The 23,033-nt window shown below is 50.9% G+C and overlaps 2 protein-coding genes across 2 annotated transcripts in view; both read left to right on the forward strand.

Annotated features, from left to right (window-relative positions):
- Positions 1-11,087, forward strand: part of ACAD10 (acyl-CoA dehydrogenase family member 10) — an 84,525-nt gene extending 73,438 nt beyond the window's left edge. The window contains 9 exon segments of the mRNA XM_030821787.1: positions 199-336; positions 445-535; positions 2,598-2,625; positions 2,627-2,736; positions 2,739-2,753; positions 3,746-3,918; positions 8,395-8,538; positions 10,284-10,361; positions 10,947-11,087. Coding sequence (XP_030677647.1) covers positions 199-336; positions 445-535; positions 2,598-2,625; positions 2,627-2,736; positions 2,739-2,753; positions 3,746-3,918; positions 8,395-8,538; positions 10,284-10,361; positions 10,947-11,087 — 918 coding nt within the window.
- A 9,259-nt stretch (positions 11,088-20,346) lies between these two features.
- ALDH2 (aldehyde dehydrogenase 2 family member) overlaps positions 20,347-23,033 on the forward strand; it is a 38,187-nt gene continuing 35,500 nt past the window's right edge. The window contains exon 1 of the mRNA XM_030821412.1: positions 20,347-20,554. Coding sequence (XP_030677272.1) covers positions 20,441-20,554 — 114 coding nt within the window. The 5' untranslated portion in view covers positions 20,347-20,440. The remainder of the gene's footprint in view (positions 20,555-23,033) is intronic.

The following is a 23,033-nucleotide window of genomic DNA, read 5'->3' on the forward strand; positions in this document are numbered from 1 at the left end:
AGTCGGGTGTGGTGGTGCACACCTATAGTCCCAGCTGCTGGGGAAGCTGAGGCGTGGGAGGATGGCTTGAGCTGAGGAAGTCGAGGCTGCAGTGAGCCATGATCGTGCCACAATACTCCAGCCTGGGTGACAGAGCTTGACCCTGTTTTTTTTAGAAGAGGACATGACAGTCATGGTCATGCTCCTTTTCCTTCTCAGGTATGTAACTGCTCTGCGCCTGACACGGGCAACATGGAGCTGCTGGTGAGGTATGGCACCGAAGCGCAGAAGGCTCGCTGGCTGATTCCTCTGCTGGAGGGGAAAGCCCGTTCCTGTTTTGCTATGACCGAGCCCCAGGTACCTCACCTGGGCTGCCACCCACTTGCCTGGCCCTGTTGTTGGCAGCCCCGCAGGGAACACAGGCTGTCTGCTGGCAGCTCTGACTGGAATGTGCTCCCCACTCAGGTTGCCTCTTCAGATGCCACCAACATTGAGGCTTCCATCAGAGAGAAGGACAGCTTCTATGTCATAAACGGTCACAAATGGTGGATCACAGGTATTTGGCCTAAAATGCACTTTCCAAATGCTCATCGGGGAGTCTGTACTGATAGGCACGTCTCTCAATGCCTGGGAGGAGCCTCTACTTTTTCAAGTTGACACAAAGGAGATTCTGTCACTTAGCGCCCCCAGCAGAGGCAGCTGGGAGAATAGGAGGGTACTGCGTGGAGCATGCTGTTCTCAGAGGTGGCTCTTCACAGGGCAGGGATGTCCCCCGGTGCCCACACATGGACGGATGCCTCCCTGCACATGTGAGCCCAGGAATCTCTCCACTTCCTGCTGTTCATTCTGCCTTGGGCAGCTCCCCTTCCTTGGTGGCTTCCTGGCTCCTCTATCAAGTGTGTTACATCCTAAGGGCTAATGACAATCCTGATGTTTAGGGAGTGTCCAGTGTTACTTCTGTGGGGCCCCTACAAGTAGCCATGGAGCTTACCTCCCAGAGCCCATACCTAAAACCATAAAAACCCTAGAAGAAAACCTAGGCAATACCATTCAGGACATAGGCATGGGCAAGGACTTCATGTCTAAAACACCAAAAGCAATGGCAACAAAAACCAAAATTGACAAATGGGATCTAATTAAACTAAAGAGCTTCTGCACAGCAAAAGAAACTACCATCAGAGTGAACAGGCAACCTACAAAATGGGAGAAAATTTTCGCAATCTACTCATCTGACAAAGGGCTAATATCCAGAATCTACAATGAACTCAAACAAATTTACAAGAAAAAAACAACCCCATCAAAAAGTGGGCGAAGGACATGAACAGACACTTCTCAAAAGAAGACATTTATGCAGCCAAAAAACACATGAAAAAATGCTCATCATCACTGGCCATCAGAGAAATGCAAATCAAAACCACAATGAGATACCATCTCACACCAGTTAGAATGGCGATCATTAAAAAGTCAGGAAACAACAGGTGCTAGAGAGGATGTGGAGAAATAGGAACACTTCTACACTGTTGGTGGGACTGTAAAGTAGTTCAACCATTGTGGAAGTCAGTGTGGCTATTCCTCAGGGATCTCGAACTGGAAATACCATTTGACCCAGCCATCCCATTACTGGGTATATACCCAAAGGACTATAAATCATGCTGCTATAAAGACACATGCACACGTATGTTTATTGTGGCACTATTCACAATAGCAAAAGACTTGGAACCAACCCAAATGTCCAACAACAATAGACTGGATTAAGAAAATGTGGCACATATACACCATGGAATACTATGCAGCCATAAAAAATGATGAGTTCATGTCCTTTGTAGGGACATGGATGAAACTGGAAACCATCATTCTCAGTAAACTATCGCAAGGACAAAAAACCAAACACTGCATATTCTCACTCATAGGTGGGAATTAAGAACACATGGACACAGGAAGGGGAACATCACACTCCGGGGACTGTTGTGGGGTGGGGGGAGGGGGGAGGGACAGCATTAGGAGATATACCTAATGCTAAATGATGAGTTAATGGGTGCAGGAAACCAACATGGCACATGGATACATATGTAACAAACCTGCACATTGTGCACATGCACCCTAAAACTTAAAGTATAAAAAAAAAAGTGAATTCTAAGAAAAAAAAAAAAAAAGAATGAGCATCCCCATTTTGCAGAGGAGGTAACCGCACTCAGACGTAGGTCCCTTGCCTGGGGTATGAGCCCCCAGCCGGCAAGTAGAGAACCCAGAGTCAAAGGTTCGCCTGATTCCAAGGCCCGGGCCCAGAGCCGTTATGTGTGCACCACCTGTGGGAGCCGAGCCAGCTGGCAGGGATCAAGTAGCAGTTTTCATCCTCTTGTCTCTAAATTATATTTTCTACTCTATATGATGCTTTTAAAAACTTGCTCTTATGATGTTGGATTCATTCCTCACTGGGACAAAACCCAATTTGCTCTTATTTCTGGTCAGCAGTCTGCAGATGCTCATCTGATTACATGGAGCCTTAAAGAGCTCTGTCTGCTTCCTCGCTGTGCCTTTCTTGGGCCAGGACCACGTGTGTAGAGATTTGATGGCCCTGGTGTCAGATGATGGGGTCTGTCTGTCTCCTTTCCTGGCAGGCATCCTTTATCCTCGTTGCCAACTCTGTGTTTATGGGAAAAGCAGACCCACATGCACCAAGACACCGGCAGCAGTCTCTGCTCTTGGTTCTCATGGATACCCCAGGGATAAAAATCATCCAGCCTCTGACGGTGTATGGACTGAGGATGCACCAGGTGAGACTTCCAGGGGCGGGTCACCCCTGGGTGTGGGTCTGGTCCCCAGGAAACACCGTTGAGGAGCCCCTGCTCTTGTTCAGGACTTGCCACATCCCACGTCTGAGGGGATGATGACATTTGGAGTCACATGCTCCTGCATTTCATTTCCATACATGAATAACAACCATGAAGGCGGATTTCAGACAGGGATTTATGCATTTTTTCCCCTCTTCTAAACTTAGAGGTAATCAGGAGTCTGTGACACAGGAAGCCATACAGGGCAGAGGCAGGAAGTGGACCCCAAACCTACTCTTCCAGGCCCCAGTGTGAACAGCTGACCTCTAGGCCACAGCCCTGGTTTTGTCCGCTCCCAGTTTGGTTCTTGGCTAATAGTGTTCACATTTTTACATTCAGTGTTTTCATAGGATCACTACATTGTCATAAACCACTAGGAGCTTCAGCTTAAGGTGGCATTATGTTTTTATAAAAGGAATCACAGAGGCCGGGCGCGGTGGCTCACGCCTGTAATCCTAGCACTTTGGGAGGCTGAGGCGGGCGGATCACGAGGTCAGGAGATCGAGACAACGGTGAAACCCCGTCTCTACTAAAAATACAAAAAATTAGCCGGGCGTGGTGGCGGGCGCCTGTAGTCCCAGCTACTCCAGAGGCTGAGACAGGAGAATGGCGTGAACCCGGGAGGCGGAGCTTGCAGTGAGCCGAGATCGCGCCACTGCACTCCAGCCTGGGCGACAGAGCGAGACTCCGTCTCAAAAAAAAAAAAAAAAAAAAGAATCACAGAATAGTCATTTGCCATTATAAATCGGTGATTCACTTTCTGTGTTTAACAGGCTCTTTCCTGCCATCCTTTGCCCTTTAAACATGTCCCAGTAAGAAGGCTAAATAAAGGGCAGGGACATTGCCAGCAGATAACCCAGACTGAGGTGAGGAATAAACACATCCAAAGGAAATGACTATGGCGATTGCTCACGGTGATCGTTTGGATCTTTTAGGTGGCCGTGGTGAAGTCCGATTTGAGCACGTGTGTGTGCCCAAAGAGAACATGGTCCTGGGCCCTGGCCGAGGCTTTGAGATCGCCCAGGGCAGACTGGGCCCCGGCAGGATCCATCACTGCATGAGGCTGATCAGGTTCTCAGAGAGGGCCCTGGCACTCATGAAGGCCCGCGTGAGTGCTTCCTTCCGTGCCCAGCACTGACTCAGAACCACCACCTTCTACTTTGCTGTCGGACTTCAATTCCTACCTGTTTTCTGAGTGCAGTCCCAGCAGGTGAAGCAAGGTGACATCCTTGCCAAGCAGTTGTGTTTCTGTCTTTGCTTTGCATCTGCTACTTTGCTGCAGTTTGGATTCAGAGCAGAATGGACCCTACTCTGTTGAGGTGACTTGAAGGGAAAGGCCAGGCTCTATAGCAGCAGAGGGCAAGGTTCCAAGGTGTAAAGGTCATGCTGCTAGCACATTATTAAAAATCAGTCTGGGTGCAGTGGCTCACGGCTATAATCCCAGTGCTTTGGGAGATCTAGGTAGGGGGGTCGCTTGAAGCCAAGCATTTGAGACCAGCCTAGGCAAAAAAGAGAGACTCAGTCTCTACAAAAAAAAAAATTTTTTTTTTTTTTTGAGATTGAGTCGTGCTCTGTCACCAGGCTGGAGTGCAGTGGCGTGATCTCGGCTCACTGCAACCTCCACCTCCCGGGTTCAAGCAATTCTTCTGCCTCAGCCTCCCGAGTAGCTGGGACTACAGGCGCACACCACCGGACCCAGCTAATTTTTGTATTTTTAGTAGAGACAGGGTTTCACCATGTCGGCCAGGATGGTCTCAATCTCATGACCTCGTGATCCACCCGCCTCGGCCTCCCAAAGTGCTGGGATTACAGGCATGAGCCACCATGCCCAGCAAAAAAAATAAAACGTGTTTTTTTTTTTTTTTTTTTGAGATGGAGTCTCGCTCTGTTGCCCAGGCTGGAGTGCAGTGGCACAATCTTGGCTCACTGCAACCTCTGCCTCCCAGGTTCACACCATTCTCCTGCCTCAGCCTCCCGAGTAGCTGGGACTACAGGCACCTGCCACGATGCCTGGCTAATTTTTTGTATTTTTAGTAGAGACGGGGTTTCACTGTGTTAGCCAGGATGGTCTCGATGTCACCGTGATAGCCAGGATGGTCTCGATGTCACCGTGATAGCCAGGATGGTCTCAATCTCCGACCTCGTGATCCACCCACCTCAGCCTCCCAATGTGCTGGGATTACAGGTGTGAGCCACCACACCTGGCCAAAAAGAAAAAGCTTTAAGTGCCAGGCATGGTGGCATGTGTCTGTAGTCCCAGCTACTCAGGAGGCTGAGGCAGAAGGATCGCTTGAGCCCAGGCATTTAGGGCTGCAGTGAGCAGTGATCACACCACTGCACTCCAGCCTGGGTGACAGAGTGAGACCCTGTCTCTTTAAAAATAAATAAATAAATAAAAATCAGACACCAGGGAGACCCCATGTTGCTTGTTTTTGTCCCTAGGGTTCCATCATCTGGGCTGTACCACCCTCCTCCACAGCACATCCAGAAAACTTTATTCTGCCATGACCCCACCGCCCCCAAAGTTTGGAAACCTAGGTTAAAAGACAGCTGCTGCCAGGACAGGAATTCAAATTGGTGATCATTGATTTCAGAAAGGTGACACAAACCCTGAGACCAAAATCAGTGTCTCACAAGAACTGCTATTGAAAGAACAGAGGCAGTCTGCATTTTTTATTACTGAGCAAACCTGTGATTACACCCTTTTGAGTTAAGACTGACCAGTTATTTTTTCTTTCTAAGTAAAACGCTCCTGTCTATGGACTCAGGTATGGTGCTTCAGCCCCAGGTGGCATTAAATTCAACCTTCTGGCAGAACAATTGGACTGAATGAGTCAGACAGAAGTCTCCAGAAAGTGCATAATATGAACATGGCACCTCTACTGAGGACTTGGTTGGAGTTATTAGGAATCTACAAAAGATTTGCTACAAGGAGGTTCACCACAGTGCTCATTCAAATAGCAAAATTCTGAACAACCTATAAGGCTAACAATGACTGTTGGCCAAATAAACCACAAGATGGCATACAGTGAGACTTTAAATGATGCTGTGGAAATCTATTCCTTAACATGGAGAAATTGTTCACTATATACACTTAAATTTTTTTAAAAAAAGATTGTGGCCAGGTGTGGTGACTCACTCCCAGCACTCTGAGAGGTCGAGGCAGACAGATTGCTTGAGCCCAGGAATTTGAGACTAGCCTGGGCGATATGGCAAAACCTCATCTCTATAAAAAATAAAAAATAAGGCTGGGTACGGTGGCTAACGCCTGTAATCTCAGCACTTTGGGAGGCCAAGGCGGGCGGATCGCTTCAGGTTAGGAGTTTAAGACCAGCCTCGCCAACATGGTGATACCCCGTCTCTACTAAAAATACAAAAGTTAGCTGGGCGTGGTGGCACGTGCCTGTAATCCAGCTACTTGGGAGGCTGAGGCAGGAGGATCACTTGAATCCAGGAGGTGGAGGTTGCGGTGAGCTGAGATTGCGCAACTGCACTCCAGCCGGGGTGACAAAGCAAGACTCCGTCTCAAAAATTAAAATTAAAATTAAAAAATTAAAAATATTAGCCAGGTGGGGCTGGGCGTGGTGGCTCACACCTGTAATTCCAGCACTTTGGGAGGCCAAGGTGGGCAGATCACCTGAGGTTGGGAATTCGAGTCCAGCCTGACCAACATGGAGAAACCCTGTCTCTACTAAAAATATAAAATTAGTCGGGTGTGGTGGTGCATGCCTGTAATCCCAGCTACTCGGGAGGCTGGGGCAGGAGAATCGCCTGAACCGGGGAGGTGGAGGTTGCGGTGAGCCGAGATTGCACCATTGCACTCCAGCCTGGGCAACAAGAGTGATACTCCATCTCAAAAAAAAAAAATATTAGCCAGGTGTGGTGGCATGCATTTATAGTCCTAGCTACTCAGGAGGCTGAGGTGGGAGGACCTCCTGAGCCTGGGAGGTCGAGGCTGCAGCGACCTGTGACTGTGCCACTGCACTGCAGCCTGAGTAACAGAGCAACACCCTGTCTGGGAAAAAAAAAAAAAAAAACAGAAACAAAAACAGGCTGTTAGCTTTGATGAAAAATAATTGTTTCTTGTTGTTGTTGTTGTTGTTGTTGTTGTTGTTGTTTTAAGCAGGCTGGCCAGGTGCTGTGGCTCACTCCTGTAATCCCAGTACTTTGAGAGGCCGAGGCAGGCAGATCACCTGCGGTCAGGAGTTCGAGACCAGCCAGGCCAAAATTGTGAAACATCCCATCTCTATTAAAAAAACACAAAAATTAGCCAGGTGTGGTGGCAGGCACCTGTAATCCCAGCTACCTGGGGGGCTGAAGCAGAAGAATCACTTGAAACTGGGAGGTAGAGGTTGCAGTGAGCCGAGATCGTGCCACTGTACTCCAGCCTGGACAACAAAAGCGAAACTCTGTCTCAAACAAACAAAAAGGCTACAAAACAATATATAGAGTGTGGCTCCTGTTTTTGGAAAAAATAAGTATATATAAAACAAGTATAGAAGGATAGAGGAGAATATCCACCAAATATTAACTAGAGGTGACTAGATGGTGGGATTCTAGGTGTTCTTACTGTCTTCTCTTTTTGTTCTGAAAACGGGTAGTTTTTCTGCCATGAGATAAATTATTTGTGTAGATTGTTTTTAGTAAAAAGAAAAAAAAAAACTAGGCTGGGTGTGGTGGTTCATGCCTATAATCCCAACACTTGGGGAGACCAAGGCAGGAGGATTGCCTCAGTCTAAGAGTTTGAGACCAGTCTGGGCAATGTAGTGAGACCTTGTCTCTACAAAAAATTGAAAAGTTAGCTAGATGCGGTGGTTCTTGCCTGTGGTCCCAGCTACTCAGGAGGCTGAGGTAGGAAGATTGCTTGATCCCGGGAGGTGGAGGTTGCAGTGAGCCAAGATCACGCCACTGCTCTCCAGCATGGGCAACAAAGTGAGACCCTGTCTCCAAAAAAATAATAAAAAAAGAAGGAAAAAGAATAAATAAAACAAGAAAAAAAAAGGAATACTTAGAACCTTTTCTGATGCCTTGTGACTTTCAGAATTTAAAATCCCCATTGCAGATAAGGCAACCCATGGCAGAAGGCCAGGAGCGAGACAGGGGGCTGAGGGGACCTTGCTCCCATTGGAGCTGCAGGGCGGGAAGGGGTGCTGCGGTCAGCAGAGGGCACCCTTCACCTGCGCCGTGTGCAGTGCCTGCAGTCACTCCCTCATTCCCATGTAGCCTTGGGCCAGATGCTGGCTCAGATCTGTAATCGCTTCTGTCTGGTAGCCAGGCCTGTCCAGATGTGCAGTGGCTGGAATAAAGGGTTCTTGGAAGCAGTTTGTTACAGGCACCTTGTAACAGTCTGTGGGCTGTGGCTGGCTGTGGCGCATGTGAAGGTTGTGTGTCAGACCTACTCCCTGGAAATGGCCCATGGCTGCACGCAGGCACCTTGGCTGAGAAGCTGCATGGTCCTGCTTTCACTCTCCTCCCCTGCCCTGTCCTCTCTGCTTCCACCCAGCTCTGCAGGCCACCAGCCCCTGCCTCTCATGGCCACCCCCAGCCCAGCGTGTCCTCAGCCCCACATCTCCTGTGTTGATAGGTGAAGTCCCGCATGGCCTTTGGGAAGCCCCTGGTGGAGCAAGGCACAGTGCTGGCAGACATCGCGCAGTCGCGCATGGAGATTGAGCAGGCACGGCTGCTGGTGCTGAGAGCTGCCCACCTCATGGACCTGGCAGGAAACAAGGTAGGGGCAGGGGCACAAGGGGGCCTCCCAGAGGCAGAGATTCTTCCTCCTCATTCAGCAAAGCATGAGAGCTTGGCTTCTTGACATTAGAAACTTTATTTCACCTCTACTTGGAGCTGTTTGGGCAATTTTTCAAAAATTGAAAAGGCACAAGAAGAGAGGACTGGCCTTTGTGTTTTACCGACCTGGTGAGCTGCTTAGTCCAAGGCAGTGGGTCTGATGGGGCCACAGGGCCCCTGGGCGGCCCTGGACTCCCAGGGCCATTGGTGGAGGTGTTGGGCAACCTGAGTAAGGCAGGGAAAAGGGACCCTCTACTGGCTTTCATCTGAATATTGAATTAACAGAAATAGAAGCTTATTTTCAAGTGTGACATTAGTCATTCACTAAGGCTCTTTTTAACCTTTTATTTATTTATTTATTTTTTGAGACAGGGCCTCACTTTGTAGCCAGGCTGGAATGCAGTGGTACATCATGGCTCACTGAAGCCTCAGCCTCCCAAGTAGCTGGGACTCCAGGCGCACACCTCCATGCCCAGCTAATTCTTTATTTTTTGTAGAGACTGGGTCTCACCATGTTGCCCAGGCTAACTAAGGCTCTTTCTAAGTGCCTGTGATGACCAAGTACAATGCCATGTTGACATTGCTTTGTCCAGCTTTCTGTGGGGCAGCCTCCACCCCCACCCAAGATCCTCAGTCATCAGGGACCAACCCAGGCTCACAGTTCCTGGTTCTTTGACACTGGCGTGCTAGATATGATGGAGGCTGCTGGGTGTCTCCCTTGAACACCCTGCCCCAGGGCAGATCACTGTAGCTCGGTTTCATAGAGCCCTGACTGGCCTTGGTCCACTGCCACTTAGAGGCAGAGCTGGCCATGACCCTGAGCAAAGCACAGGCCCCTCCCCTTGTCCTTTCAGTGTGTGCTGGCTGCGTTCCCCATCATCTGGGAAGACAGCCACATTCTCCCAGCACTTGCTTCACATCTTGTGATACAAGATAGTAGTTGCCAACATGGCTCCCTTCATCCCTGGGTGCTGTCTAGCTGTACACCAGGCAGGGGCAGCCTCACCCAGCTCACATCAGCGAGACCCTGGGGCCTCTGTTGTGGAACCTGGTGTTTGACTTCCTCCTGGGAATCTGATCATTCTTCTAAGCTTTCTGCCTTCGGGTCTTTTTTGTAGTTTGGTTTTTTGTTTTGTTTTTGAGAGACGGAGTCTTGCTCTGTCACCCAGGCTGGAGTAGAGTGGCACGATCTCAGCTCACTGCAACCTCTGCCTCCCGAGTTCAAGCAGCTCTCCTGCCTCAGTTTCCCAAGTAGCTGGGACTACAGGCATGTACCACCACGCCCAGCTAATTTTTGTATTTTTTAGTAGAGACTGGGTTTCACTATGTGTTGGCCAGGTTGGTCTGGAACTCCTGACCTCAGGTGATCTGCCCGCCTCAACCTCCCAAAGTGCTGGAATTACAGGCCTGAACCACCGCCCCTGGCCTTTGTTTGTTTTTGAAGAGGGGGTCTCACTCTGTTGTCCAGGCTTGAGTGCAGTGTTGCAGTCTCAGCTTACTGCAGCCCCAACTTCCCAGACTCAAACAATCCTCTCACCTCAGCCTCCTGAGTAGCTGGGACTACAAGCATATGCCACCACACCTGTTAGTTTTTGTATTTTTAGTAGAGATGGGGGGTGGGGGGTCTTACTCTGCCACCCAGGCTGCCCTCAGGTATTTTATAATCGCATCTCCTCCTCCTTACAGGCTGCAGCCTTGGATATAGCCATGATTAAAATGGTTGCCCCGTCCATGGCCTCCCGAGTGATTGATCTTGCGATTCAGGTGAGCACAGACCAGACAGTTGACTTATTTGAACCATCAATACCAGATGCCACACTCTCCTGTTTTCAGCCACCCAGCCTCCCATAGACCCTGGCAGATGCCCTGTGTCACCCACTCACCATGCATGCAACTTTCCTTTTCTTCAGAATGACCCAGCAAGGTGGGGGGTGCCATCCTACCCCCATTTTGAATGCGAGGAAACAGGCACAGAAAAGTGAAGTAACTTGTCCAGGTCACTGAGCTTGCAAGTAGCTGACCTCAAATTCACGTGAACTTGGGTTTTCATAAGCCCAGAGCCCAGGTTCTTTCCCATGCAGGGAGGCAGCCTCCTCAGATCCTAACCCCCGGCCCCAGCACAGGGCAGAAGGCACCTGCAGCGTGGGCCTGGGGAGTCTGGAGGCCGTGTGATGGCGGGTGTGGCCCCACGGAAGCCCTCTGGAATATTACTGATTGTATCACATAGGTGCCACAGAGGAAGTCCGGGAAGATGGTTATTATGGGCCATCAAGAGCAGGTTATCATTCCTGGGGCTCTCAGAGACAAGGGCTGACCCAGGGCCGCCTCCCTCCACCCTGTGTCTGCCAGGCCTTCGGAGCGGCGGGCCTGAGCAGTGACTACCCACTGGCTCAGTTCTTCACCTGGGCCCGAGCCCTGCGCTTTGCCGACGGCCCTGACGAGGTGCACCGGGCCATGGTGGCCAAGCTAGAGCCAAAGCACGGCATTTAGAGCCTTGGGGCTGCACTGGCCCAATGTCCTGGCTGGACCAGCCGTGCCCAGATCTGTCACTGATGTGCCTTGAAAGATCCGGTGTTTGTGGCTCCTGCACCCTGCTCAGCAGCATTGTCCTGGGACAGTCAGGGTGGACTCAGGCTTTCTGGTTCTCCACAGAAGATGTCTCTGCAAGAAGCCTGGAGTCTGTTTCAGGCCAGAAGGAGGGGATTTGCTGAGGGCCAAGGGGGTTCTGGGACAGAGTCTGGAAAGCTGGTCTTCAAGCTCTCAGTCCCAGCCTGGGTAGGCACTGTCACTTCACTTCAGCCTTTCAGTCCCTCTCTCTCTGCCTGGAATCTGGACACATTTTGGGAGGCCTCCCAAGGCTGTGGGACATGCTTGCTCTGGCAGCTGCAGGGTTCCTGTCTGGCCTCCCTGGTGAGCAGAGGGGCGGCCACGACGGGTGGTGGCCTAGAGACCCAGGGCCTGGGTGCCTGGGAAAATGGAATGCAACCCACATTGTAAAGCCACTGGCATCTGATTATCTCCATTTGAACACACAGCACAGAACAATAATTTAAATGTTATTTTGGAAAGGGGTTTTGGGGACACAGAAGAATAAGAAGGCACATCTCAGAGGCTTTGTGGACTTTCTGTGTCATACAAAGAGAATCGAGTGGAGAGGTTCCTTCAGCGCCTTCGTGCCTCCTCCCACCTGTGTTTCCTCGAGGTCCAAGCCACCATCTCAGCCCCATACATGCTGGGAGCGCAGAGGCCACGGGTCCTATAAGTCCCGAGTTGGCTGCCTTCCCTCACTATGTAGCCCGCGGCTCTGTGCTCATACATACTTCACCCAGGACCTGGCATGTGAGGCCCCTGCAGCCTCCCCCTGCTCCATAGTCAGAATATCTGGGGGAAGGGGAGGTGGTGGCCCATTCGCCATTACACTTTGGAATACAATCTCTCTTCTCTGAGGAGAGTGGAAATGCTTACTCACTTGCGGTCTGAGCTTCTTGAGAAACCCCGCAACATGCAGAGGTGAGCCAGGGGCAGTGAGGACCCAGCCTGCTCGTCTCATAACTCGTGGTGGGGTAGCCAAAACTTGTCTCAGGTTAGACCAGATGGGCAGGGACCATCCCCCGCCGGCTGCCACATTGCAGAGGTGACCCTGTGGGAACTGCCTTCCCTGAGAATGGCCAGCCAGGACTGCGCCCCTACAGGATCAGCACCACGAGGGGCCCGTGAATGGGCTCCTCAGACCCGTGTGCCCGGGGGTCTGGGGAGGCAGGTCCCCCTTCACCACACTTGAGAAACTGCTTGTTGCTCAAGGAAGTTAAACCCCAAACAAATGCCTGTCACAACGCCAGCCACACTGGCCAGGAGCCCACTGCCAAGCTGGCAGGAGCACAGCAGCTGAGTGCTCCCTCAGGCTCTGGGAGGAGGGGTTTTCTTTAAAAAAAAAGGAAGTGGTCCTGGCCTGGCCTGTCTCGTGGGCCTAAGAATGTCTTTCGTGGCCTCTGAAGTTAACGTTGCCTGTTCAGTAATGTGGCTGCAGAGAGGAAAATGGGAGTTGGGCTGTGGGCACCCCCATATCTCCCTCAGATCCTCTGCCTTGAGGGCTAGAGGCCCCGGGGGCCCCGGGAATGCTGCCTGCAGACAGGCAGATCCCTGCAGGCCCTCCACCTCTGCTAGATCATTCTGCCCACCACTGTTGAGGGAGCCTCAGCTCTGGGCCCGGCAAGAGTCCAGGCCTTGCGGAATGTGCAAGAAAACAAAACAGGCCAACTGCTGGCCTTTGGGGGTTCGCATCTCAAGTAGGGGATGGCGGTTAGTGCCCTGGAGGCCTGGGCTTGTGATGGGGCAAGCACTGCTGGGGCTGGAGGCTGAGTAGAGGACTCTTTCCAGAAGAGGTGTCTCAGCCAAACCTGCCTAACAAGAAGAAAGGGCAGGCTGGGCGCCACGGGTCACACACATAATGCCAGCACTTTGGGAGGCCAGATGGCATCTGGATGCCAAGACCTGTGCTCGCCAGGGCCTGATTTCGGATACTGTCAGATCATTCCACAACAATCCTACACAGAAGCTGCAAAGAGACACTTCCAGGCAACTTGTCTGGGCAGGGCCCCTTCAAGACAGCAGCTGGGAGTGACACCGAAAGAACAGGCTTCAGTGATCTCTGCTGCTTGTACCCATCATAAGTCCCCTGGGGTTGTCAGTCACCACCCAGGGCTTCAGAGTTCCCCAGGGATGCCTGGGGCGTGCCAGGGCTGTCACTCAGAGACCCCTCTTGTTGGTATTTCTGCTGCCCTCCCTGCTGCGACATGGGTACAGATTTCTCCCCTTCGTCCGTTTTACCAAAATGGATGCGCGTTGGGACAGGTGAGTCCTGGACTCCAGCGGCCTGGGGCCCACACCTGCAAGTAACCTGGGACAGGGTTTCTTTTAATCAAGTTGACTGAGTGGAGAAATGGCCCAGGGGATTTTCTATCCTATCAGTGTTAGACGGATGACACAGTGGTGAAGAGCTGTCAGAGGTAAAGGCGGACACTGAAGTGGTAGGGACAGGTTTTATTCATTTTTCTGAGACAGAGTCTCACTCTGTTGCCCAGGCTGGAGTGCATTGTGCCATCTTGGCTCACTACAACCTCCATCTCCTGGGTTTAAGCAGTTCTCCTACCTCAGCCTTCCGAGTAGCTGGGATTACAAGCATAAGCCACCATGCCTGGCTAATTTTTGTATTTTTAGTAGAGACAGGGTTTTGCCATGTTGACCAGGCTGGTCTTGAACTCCCGACTTCAAGTGATCTGCCTGCCTCAACCTCCCAAAGTGCTGGGATTACAGGCGGGAGCCACCGCGCCCAACAGGGACAGGTTTTAATCAGTCATAAGCCATTGCCTTAGAGAGCAGGGCCCAGTGGGAACTGAGCTCCAGTTGGATTTGTGCGGAGGTGATGGGAGGGGTGGTGGTTGGGAGGGGGGCTCAGGAGTCAGGAAGGGGAACTATAGAGAGCAGGAAGGAGCGTGGTTGGCGTGACACCCGTCTGGGTTTGCTAACTGGTGCTTAGGGTTAGGCTCCTGCCCTCCCTCGGAGGCTGGGGGACAGGGTCCATCTTCTAGTGTTGCTGGAACAAACAGTAACTTCTTTCAGCAGCTTTGGGCTTTCTCAGGCAGGTACGGGCATCCCGCGGATGTGGTCTTGAAATGTTGGACACCATGTAACTGTTAAGTCTTTTCATGGGAGTATGGGGATGTGGACTTAAGCATTTGTGTTGAAAGTCTGCAGTTTTTATAGGCCAAGTTTGAGGTCTAGTGGAGATGGGAGCTCAGAGGGAGGCTGGTGAGAATGTGGTCAAGGAGAGAATTTTTATCAGGACTGTGGCTCTGGATTCAAATGGGCCAAATTGAAATGAGTTTAAATCCTGGCTCTGTGACACAGTAGCTGGGCAACCTTGGGAAATGTTCCTTCATCTTAGAGACTTAGATCTCTCGTTTTATTTATTTATTTATTTAAATTTTTTTTAGAGACGGAGGTCACACCATGTTGGCCAGGCTGGTCTCAAACTCCTGAGCTCAAGCAGTCCTCCTACCTTGGCCTCCCAAAGTGCTGGGATCATAAGCATGCGCCACCACACCTGGCCAGACTTCTCATTTGAAAAATGAGACCAGTCCTTGCCTCCCAGAATCACCTGAGGATTAAATGGGATGATGTGTGGCTTACCATAAGCCACAGCGCACACCAGCTGTTCACGTGTGGCTGGAGTCAGGAGCGGGACCGGCTAAAGAGGAGGTGGCTGTGCTCACATTGGGGTGCAAGCATGTGGGGCCTCATCTGGGCTGAGGACTAGCCTGGACCACCTAAGATGCCATGCTTCTCACACTCAACTAGCAAAGGAATGCCCCTGAGATCGGGTTAAAATGCAGAGTGTGGTGCGGTGGGCCTGCCTTCCTAACACACTTGCAGGTCATGCTCCTTGTTTTGGGACCCACTTTGAGAAGCGAGGGTGAGAAAGGCTTGACTTCCCTAACCTGATCCCCAGGGGAGGCAGAATAAGCAGACACCGCCTGGCTGGAATCATAAGAGCTACTGGGTATTTAGTACCTACCAGGTACCAAGAACTATCTGTATATTATTATTATTATTGTTTTTTGAGACAGAGTCTCACTCTGTTGTGCAGGCTGGAGTGCAGTGGTACAATCTCAGCTCACTGCAGCCTCTGCCTCCCGGATTCAAGTGATTTTCCTGTCTCAGCTTCCTGAGTAGCTGGGACTACAGGCACACACCACCACGCCTGGCTAATTTTTGTAATTTTAGTAGAGACGGTTTCACCATGTTGGCCAGGCTGGTCTTGAACTCCTGACAGGTGATTGACCCGCCTCAGCCTCCTAAAGTGCTGGGATTACAGGCATGAGCCACTGAGCCTGGCCGGTTATTTTGAACCCTGTAACAATTGGCAGACCCTTTTATTCTGCCCCTGCTAGAGATGAGGAGACAGAGGTTCAAAGGAGTTGCTCAACTTGCTTAAGATCACACAGCTTGTCAGTGAATTCAAACCTAAATTCAGAAGATCCCAGAGCTCTTTCTACTCCATGGCATGGATCGTTAAGATCACCTCTGAGAGATACTGGCCTCCTCACCTAGGAAAGGAGGAAGATGATGAGGCTTATGTCACCAAGGAGAGCATGCTGTGCCCTCAAGAAGTGCATGAGCTTCTGATGCTTCCAGAATAATCTCCGGGATGCCCCCCTGACTGCCTCTTAGGGGGTCAGGCTCCATGAGGGGGTGTCTGCCCTGTGGTCCTGGCTGCATGTGGGGTGTTGAGCCAGCTGTGTGTCCGAGAGAGAGAGAGAGAGAGAGAGAGAGAGAGAGAGAGAGTGTGTGTGTGTGTGTGTGTACATATGCAAACAAGGAGGGCAGAGCTGGGGCTCAGGGCTGACCACATTTTTCCTCCTACCTGTGAGGGCAGATGTCTGACTGTGTTTTGTTTTGTTTTGCTTTTGAGACGGAGTTTTGCTCTTGTTGCCCAGGCTGGAGTGCAGTGGCATTATCTCGGCTCACCGCAACCTCCGCCTCTCGGGTTAAAGCGATTCTCCTTCCTCAGCCTCCCAAGTAGGTGGGATTACAGGCATGCACCACTACACCTGGCTAATTTTGTGTTTTTAGTAGAGACGGGGTTTCTCCATGTTGGTCAGGCTGGTCTAGAACTCCCAACTTCAGATGATCGGCCCGCCTCGGCCTCCCAAAGTGTTGGATTACAGGCTGAGCCACTGCCCCCAGCCAGATGTCTTCCTGTTAAAATGGGGCTTTAAATTCCTCACCTAACATCGTTTGCAACAGCAACAACAAAGAGCTTCCATAGACAGAGTCAGTGTCTCAGAACGGGGACTAAACAACCAAACATCTAGAATCTCACCAGTCAGTGACCCTGAAGGAGACCTCAGTCACCGCCTTTGTTAGAGAGCAAGTGGAACTAGGGTTTTTTTAAGCCTGAAAGCACATCAGTTGTGCCCTAACAATGAAAGGTTTCAGAGTAGTTGAAAGCTAAGAATTTGAATATCTTAGAGGAAGTTACGTGGCTTGAGGTGCTTCCACCGAAGATCTCAGCACCGTGAGAATGGCTGTGCTTCTGCCGGCCCCATTCCTGCCAGTGAGCCCACAGACAAGGGGCAATGAAGAACCAGGAAAAGATGGAAAGAAACGTGGAAGAGAGGAAAGCCTCAGACTGTCAGGGCGAAATCTAGGTTGAGAGTTAAGTTTTAGTTCATGCTTTGGAGAGACTGAGCCACAAGGAGCCATAATTACATTAGAGTTTCAGCACATCCAGGTGATCTTGGTCTGCAGAATTTGGTTGAGGACTGTGTGAAAGCAGTTGAGGCCGAATGTGGTGGCTCACACCTGTAATCCCAGCATTTTGGGAGGCCGACGTGGGTGGATCACTTGAGGCCAGGAGTTTGAGATCAGCCTGGCTAACATGTTGAAACCCCGTCTCTACTAAAAAATACAAAAATTAGCCAGGTGTGGTGGCACGTCTGTAATCCTAGCTACTTGGGAGGCTGAGGAAGGCGAATCACTTGAATCTGGGAGGCGGAGGTTACAGTGAGCCAAGATCGCACCACTGCACTGCAGCCTGAGTGACAGAGCAAGACTCTGTCTCAAAAAAAAAAAAGAAAAGAAGTTTAATGGACTTATAGTTCCACATAGCTGGGGAGGCCTCACAATCATGGCAGAAGGCAAGGAGGAGCAAGTCACGTCTTACATGAACGGCAGCAGGCAGAAAAAGAGCTTGTGCAGGGAAACTCCCATTTTTAAAACCATCAGATCTCGTGAGATTCATTCACTATCAAAAGAACAGTGCAGTAAAGACCTGCCCCCATAATTCAGTCACCTCCCACCAGGTTCTTCCCACAACATGTGGGAATTGTGGGAGTTACAATTCTAGATGAGATTTGGGTAGGGACCCAGTGAAACCATATCAGTCAGGCATGGTGGCATGCACCTGTAATCACAACTACTCAGGAGGCTGAGGTGGGAGGATCAATTGAGCCTGGGAGGTCGAGGCTGCAGCGAGTTGTGATTGTGCTACTGCACTCCAGCCTGGGTGACAGTGAGACCCTGGTCTTGGGGGAAAAAAACAAAAAGACTTAGGAGAAAGCTACAGTGATGAAAACAGTGTCGTACTGGCACAGGAATACAGACATCAATGACACAGAATATACAGTAGTTCAGAAATAGCTACTTACAGGCACTTAGTAGTAAAAAGATGACTGGCAGGATGTATTTGTGACATATATGATAGACAAAATGTTAATTGCCTGGATACATACAAAGCACCTACAAATCAATTTCAGAAAGACCAACAATCCAATAGAAAAGTGAGCTAGAGACATGAGCAGCTAGTTCATAGCGGAGGAAACCTGCATGACTTCATCTAGGCAGAGATGCTCAAGCTCACTCATAAAAGAGAAGCAAATTAATGTGGTAGTGAAATACCACTTTTTTGTCTCTCAGATTAGCAAAGCTAAGAAAAAATCCTGAAACTTCTAGTGGTGAGGGTGTAAGGAAACTCAGACATGAGAGGGAGTGGGGCATAAATTAATCAAACTTCTTTAGAGGGTAATATATCTGTATTTAAATTGTAAATATTCTTTGTTCCATTTCTACTAATTTCTTTGTTTTCTTTTCTTTCTTCTTTCTTTTTTTTTTTTTTTTTTTTTTTTTTTTGAGACGTAGTCTCACTCTATCACCCAGGCTGGAGTGCAGTGGCACGATCTCAGCTCTTGGCTCACTGCAACCTCCATCTCCCAGATCCAAGCAATCTCCTGCCTCACCTTCTGCAGTAGCTGGGATTACAGGCACTGCCACCATTCCTGGCTAATTGTGTGTGTGTGTGTATGTGTGTGTGTGTGTGTGTGTAGTAGAGACAGGGTTTCACCATGTTCGCCAGGCTGGTCTCGAACTCCTGACCTCAAGTGATCCACCCGCCTCAGCTTCCCCCCAGAGTGCTGGGATTACAGGCACGAGTCACCGTGCCAGTCTCATTTCTATTAATTTCTTAAGCAAATCAAGAACATACATTGTGGCATTGTTTGTAGTGGCAAAAGATTGGAAACAACCTAAATGTCCATCATAGGAAATTCATGAAATAAAACTACCTCATGTATCCAGAGGAATACCATGGAACTGTTGAAGAGAATGGGGACATAGTCCTTGTGTGCTGTGACAAAACGATCTCCATACACAGTATTAAGGGAAAAAAAGTGCGGTGGCTGACGGTGGCTTGTGCGGTGGCTCACGCCTCTAATCCCAGAACTTCGGGAGGCTGAGGTGGGCGGATCACCTAAGGTCAGGAGTTAGAGACCAGCCTGACCAATATGATGAAACCCCATCTCTACTAAAAATACAAAAATAACCAAGTGTGGTGGCATGCGCCCGTAATCCCAGCCACTTGGGAGGCTGAGACAGGAGAATCGTTAGAACCTGGGAGGTGGAAGTTGCAGTGAGCCCACATGGTGCCAGCCTGGGCAACAAGAGTGAAACTCCATCTAAAAAAAAAACAAAAAAACGCAGGGTGCCCTTGGGAAGGGGAAGTGGGGCTTGCATGGCTGAATTCAGAGAAGGAAGGGAGTCTTGCTTATCAGATTATCTCTGCAGCTGATCTCCAAACCTATTTCCCTTCTTCCTGGCACACAGGGCCACTCATTTCCCAGACTCTTTTGCATGGAGGCATGGTTGTGTGATTGAAATCTAGCCAGGCGAGCAGGCTCAGACCACAGAAACCTCCCATGAGCCACCCTCCATGCCTTTTCTTCCTCTGGTTTGTGTGGAATGGTGCTGAGCCCCTAGGGCGACTTTGGTGGAATCTGGTGTTGAAATCAGACTCCCACCGCCAGGTGCGGTGGCTCACTCCTGTAATCCCAGCACTTTGGGAGGCCGACGCAGGCGGATCACGAGGTCAGGAGATCGAGACCATCCTGGCTAACACGGTGAAACCCTGTCTCTACTGAAAATACAAAAAATTAGCCGGGCGTGGTGGTGGGCGCCTGTAGTCCCAGTTACTCGGGAGGCTGAGGCAGGAGAATGGTGTGAACCCGGAGGCAGAGCTTGTAGTGAGCTGAGATCGCGCCACTGCACTCCAGCCTGGGCGACAGAGCGAGACTCCATCTCAAAAAAAAAAAAGAAGCAAATCATGCAAATCATCCTGTTCTAAACTCTGAACCACTGCTTCCAAGACCCTCCCTGCCCTGGCCCTGGCCGCCTCTCTCCCCTTGTTAATTGGGCTCCCTTCATTCTTTCCATTTCTCTAACACGTGCCAGGTGGTCCCATCTCCTGGCCTTTGCCCTTGCTGTTCCCTGTCATCATTCAGGTCTCACTTGTCATTTCCTGACCGTGGTACTTATAAAAGCAGTGCCGTCTGCCCCATCCATGTCACCTCGTTCATCTCCTTCACCTCCGAAATGATCTCGCTTTTGGGTTTACGGCCGGTCTCTTCCCCTGGAGCATCAGCCGGGGAGGTCAGGGTCGCCCTGGCTCGGGCCTGTTCACATTGGGGTCAAAGGCACATATTGGGGGCTCAACCAAGGCGAGCTGCGTTCGCGGGGCCGGGTCTGTCCGCACAGGCGGAGGGCGGTGGCGGGCGCGGAGGCGTCGCGCGAGCCGGGAGGCAGCCACGGGCCGGGGCGGGGGGTACCTGTCGCCACCCGCTCCGCCTGCATCAGCTGCGCGCCAAAGCCCGAGGATGGGGAGAGGCGGCCCCGCCCCCCGGCCCGCCCCCATCTTTCCATTGGCGGCCGCGCGGGGAGGGGGCGGGGTCGGCTCAGTGACCCTGAGCCCCGAGCTCCGCACTCGGTCGCTCGCTGTCCGCTAGCCCGCCGCGATGTTGCGCGCTGCCGCCCTCTTCGGGCCCCGCCTGGGCCGCCGCCTCTTGTCAGCCGCCGCCACTCAGGCCGTGCCTGCCCCCAACCAGCAGCCCGAGGTCTTCTGCAACCAGGTGAGCCCACCGGCCAGGCTCGCTCTTTGTTCTCCGGCCCGAGTCCCCTCAGGCCCCTAGGAAGGCCCCGCGCCGCCGTGGGCCCCAGTGTACCCATCTGGGGCTCGAGGAGTTTGCAGAGGCTGACCTGGAAGCACATCTGCCCCTTCCTCTCCTGCAAGCATTTTAGCCCCTTCTCCGCCTCTGACAGTCCCCGTCCCAATTCCCCGTGACTTGGGCCCCCTCTCCGTCTTCGCCCAGCCTCGGTCTGTTTTCCAGCGCCAACTCTGGGGGTTCCGTTCTCCCCATGGTCCTTGGCTTTCGGGTCTCCGCAGGGTCCCCATCCTCACCCACTCAGAAGACGCGGCCAAGTCCCTCTTTGCTGGAACTTTTCTGTCTTTCCCTTAGTCATCCCCTTTACCCCCTGACTCATGCCGTCATCCAAAGAGTTCAAAAGGAAAAACCAGGAAAGAGGTGATTTGCAGCCACGTTCTCCAGTTCACCACAGGCGAGGCCACGCCAGTGGGCGCTCGGCTGCGTCCATTGCTGGGAGTAGGGAATCCTGGAGGACCTTTGGCCCCAGGGAGCCGACCGCAAGCGGTGTCCGCGGCTTCCAACGCCGGCTTCGACCAAACCAAGGAGGAGCTTTCCAGGATAAAATCGATTCCCGTGGTCCATTTATTGATTGCTCAATCAGTAATACTTTGGAATATTTTTTCTTTTAATCTTTGAGTTCAGTTAAAGTTCTAGACTTCACAGAGGCTGAAACTGGTTATGAAAGAGTTTGTTTTGTTTGTGCCAGTGCATGTTGGCTGCCTTCTCTGACTTAAGCTTTTTCTCCTATAAATGGAAAAGGGCTCTGAGGGTGAGGTTCACACAGGCCCTCATCAACCAGTCACTTCATAGTTAATCACCGCTCCTGTCCTCTCTGCACAGCCTTTGTGCCTGGCACTGTTCTAAGTGTCTACCTGTTTTGCAATTTAAGGTAATTTTTACAACAGCCTCAGTAGGTAGGGACTATAATTCTCCATTTTATAGATGAAGAGACTGAGTCACAAAGAGGTTTAGTGACTCACCTAAAGACCAAAGTCAGTGGCATAGCTGGGGTTCACAGCTGAACTTCCAGGAGTAAGCCCCTAACCAGGAGCAATCTTCCCTCCTTGGCCTCCCAAAGTGCTGGGAGTACAGGCGTGAAGCACTGAACTAAAGAGAGAACTGACAGGCAATTAAGGATGGATTTCCTAAGGCTAGGTGTGGTGGCTCACAGCTGTAATCCCAGCACTTTCGGAGGCCAAGGTGGGAAGATTGCTTAACCCCAGGAGTTCAAGACCAGTCTGGGCAACATAGCCAAACCCCATCTCTACAAAAACTTAAAAAAATTAGCTGGACATGGTGGTGAGCGCCTATAGTCCCAGCTACTTGGGAGGCTGAGGCAGGAGGATTGCTTGAGCCAAGGAGTTCGAGGCTTCAGTGAGCTTTGATCTTGCCACTGCACTCCATCCTGGGCAACCCTGCAAATATACATAGGCACCGTACAGAAATGTTCATTGCAACTTCTTTTATGTCAGTAAAAGCTTAGGAAATAAGCCAGCTTGAGCTCCATTGGGAAATAGATGAACACCTATGTTACAGTTATAGGAGGGAATAATCCTCTGCATGTAGCAGTTACAAATCATTGGCTCAACCTGTACAAATAATGTATCTCAAAAACATTATGTCAAGGAGGAAAAATGTCCGGCACTCTACACCATATGAAACCATGAAAACTGTACAAAGCAAAACTTTATATTGCATGTAGATAGACAAATCTCCATAAAAAGTATGTAAGAATGTGCTGGAAGGAAAATTCTCCTTGGTGTGAGGGTGTTTACTGCCTGAGTGGGTGGGACAGGATAGGGGACAGGCAGGACAGGATAAGGGTAGTGATGAACGAGGACACTGGCTTCATTTAAATGTTTGATTTCTTTAAAAATTGGCCAGGCACAGTGGATCACGCCTGTAATCTCAGCACTTTGGGAGGCTGAGGCGGGCAGATTGCTTGAGCACAGGAGTTCGAGACCAGCCTTACCAACATGGTGAAACCCCAACTCTGCTAAAAATAAAAATTAGCTAGGCCTGCTGGCCCACACTTGTAATCCTAGCTACTCCGGAGGCTGAGGCATGAGAATCACTTTAACCCGGGAGGCAGAGGTTGCAGTGAGCTGAGATCACACCACTGTACTCCAGCCTGGGCGACAGAGTGAGACTTCGTCTGAAAAAAAGCCTCCCCCAAAATATAAAAAAAGGCCGTGTGTGGTGGCTCACACCTGTAATCCCAGCACTTTGGGAGGCCAAGGCGGGCGGATCACCTAAGGTCAGGAGTTCGAGAAGAGCCTGGCCAACATGGTGAAACCCCGTCTCTACCAAAAATATAAAAATTAGCCAGGTGTGGTGGCCGGTGCCTGTAATTCCAGCTACTCGGGAGGCTGAGGCAGGAGAATTGCTTGAACCTGGGAGGCGG

This window comes from Nomascus leucogenys, chromosome 10, assembly GCF_006542625.1.
Source record: "Nomascus leucogenys isolate Asia chromosome 10, Asia_NLE_v1, whole genome shotgun sequence".
Classification (NCBI taxonomy): Eukaryota; Metazoa; Chordata; class Mammalia; order Primates; family Hylobatidae; genus Nomascus; species Nomascus leucogenys.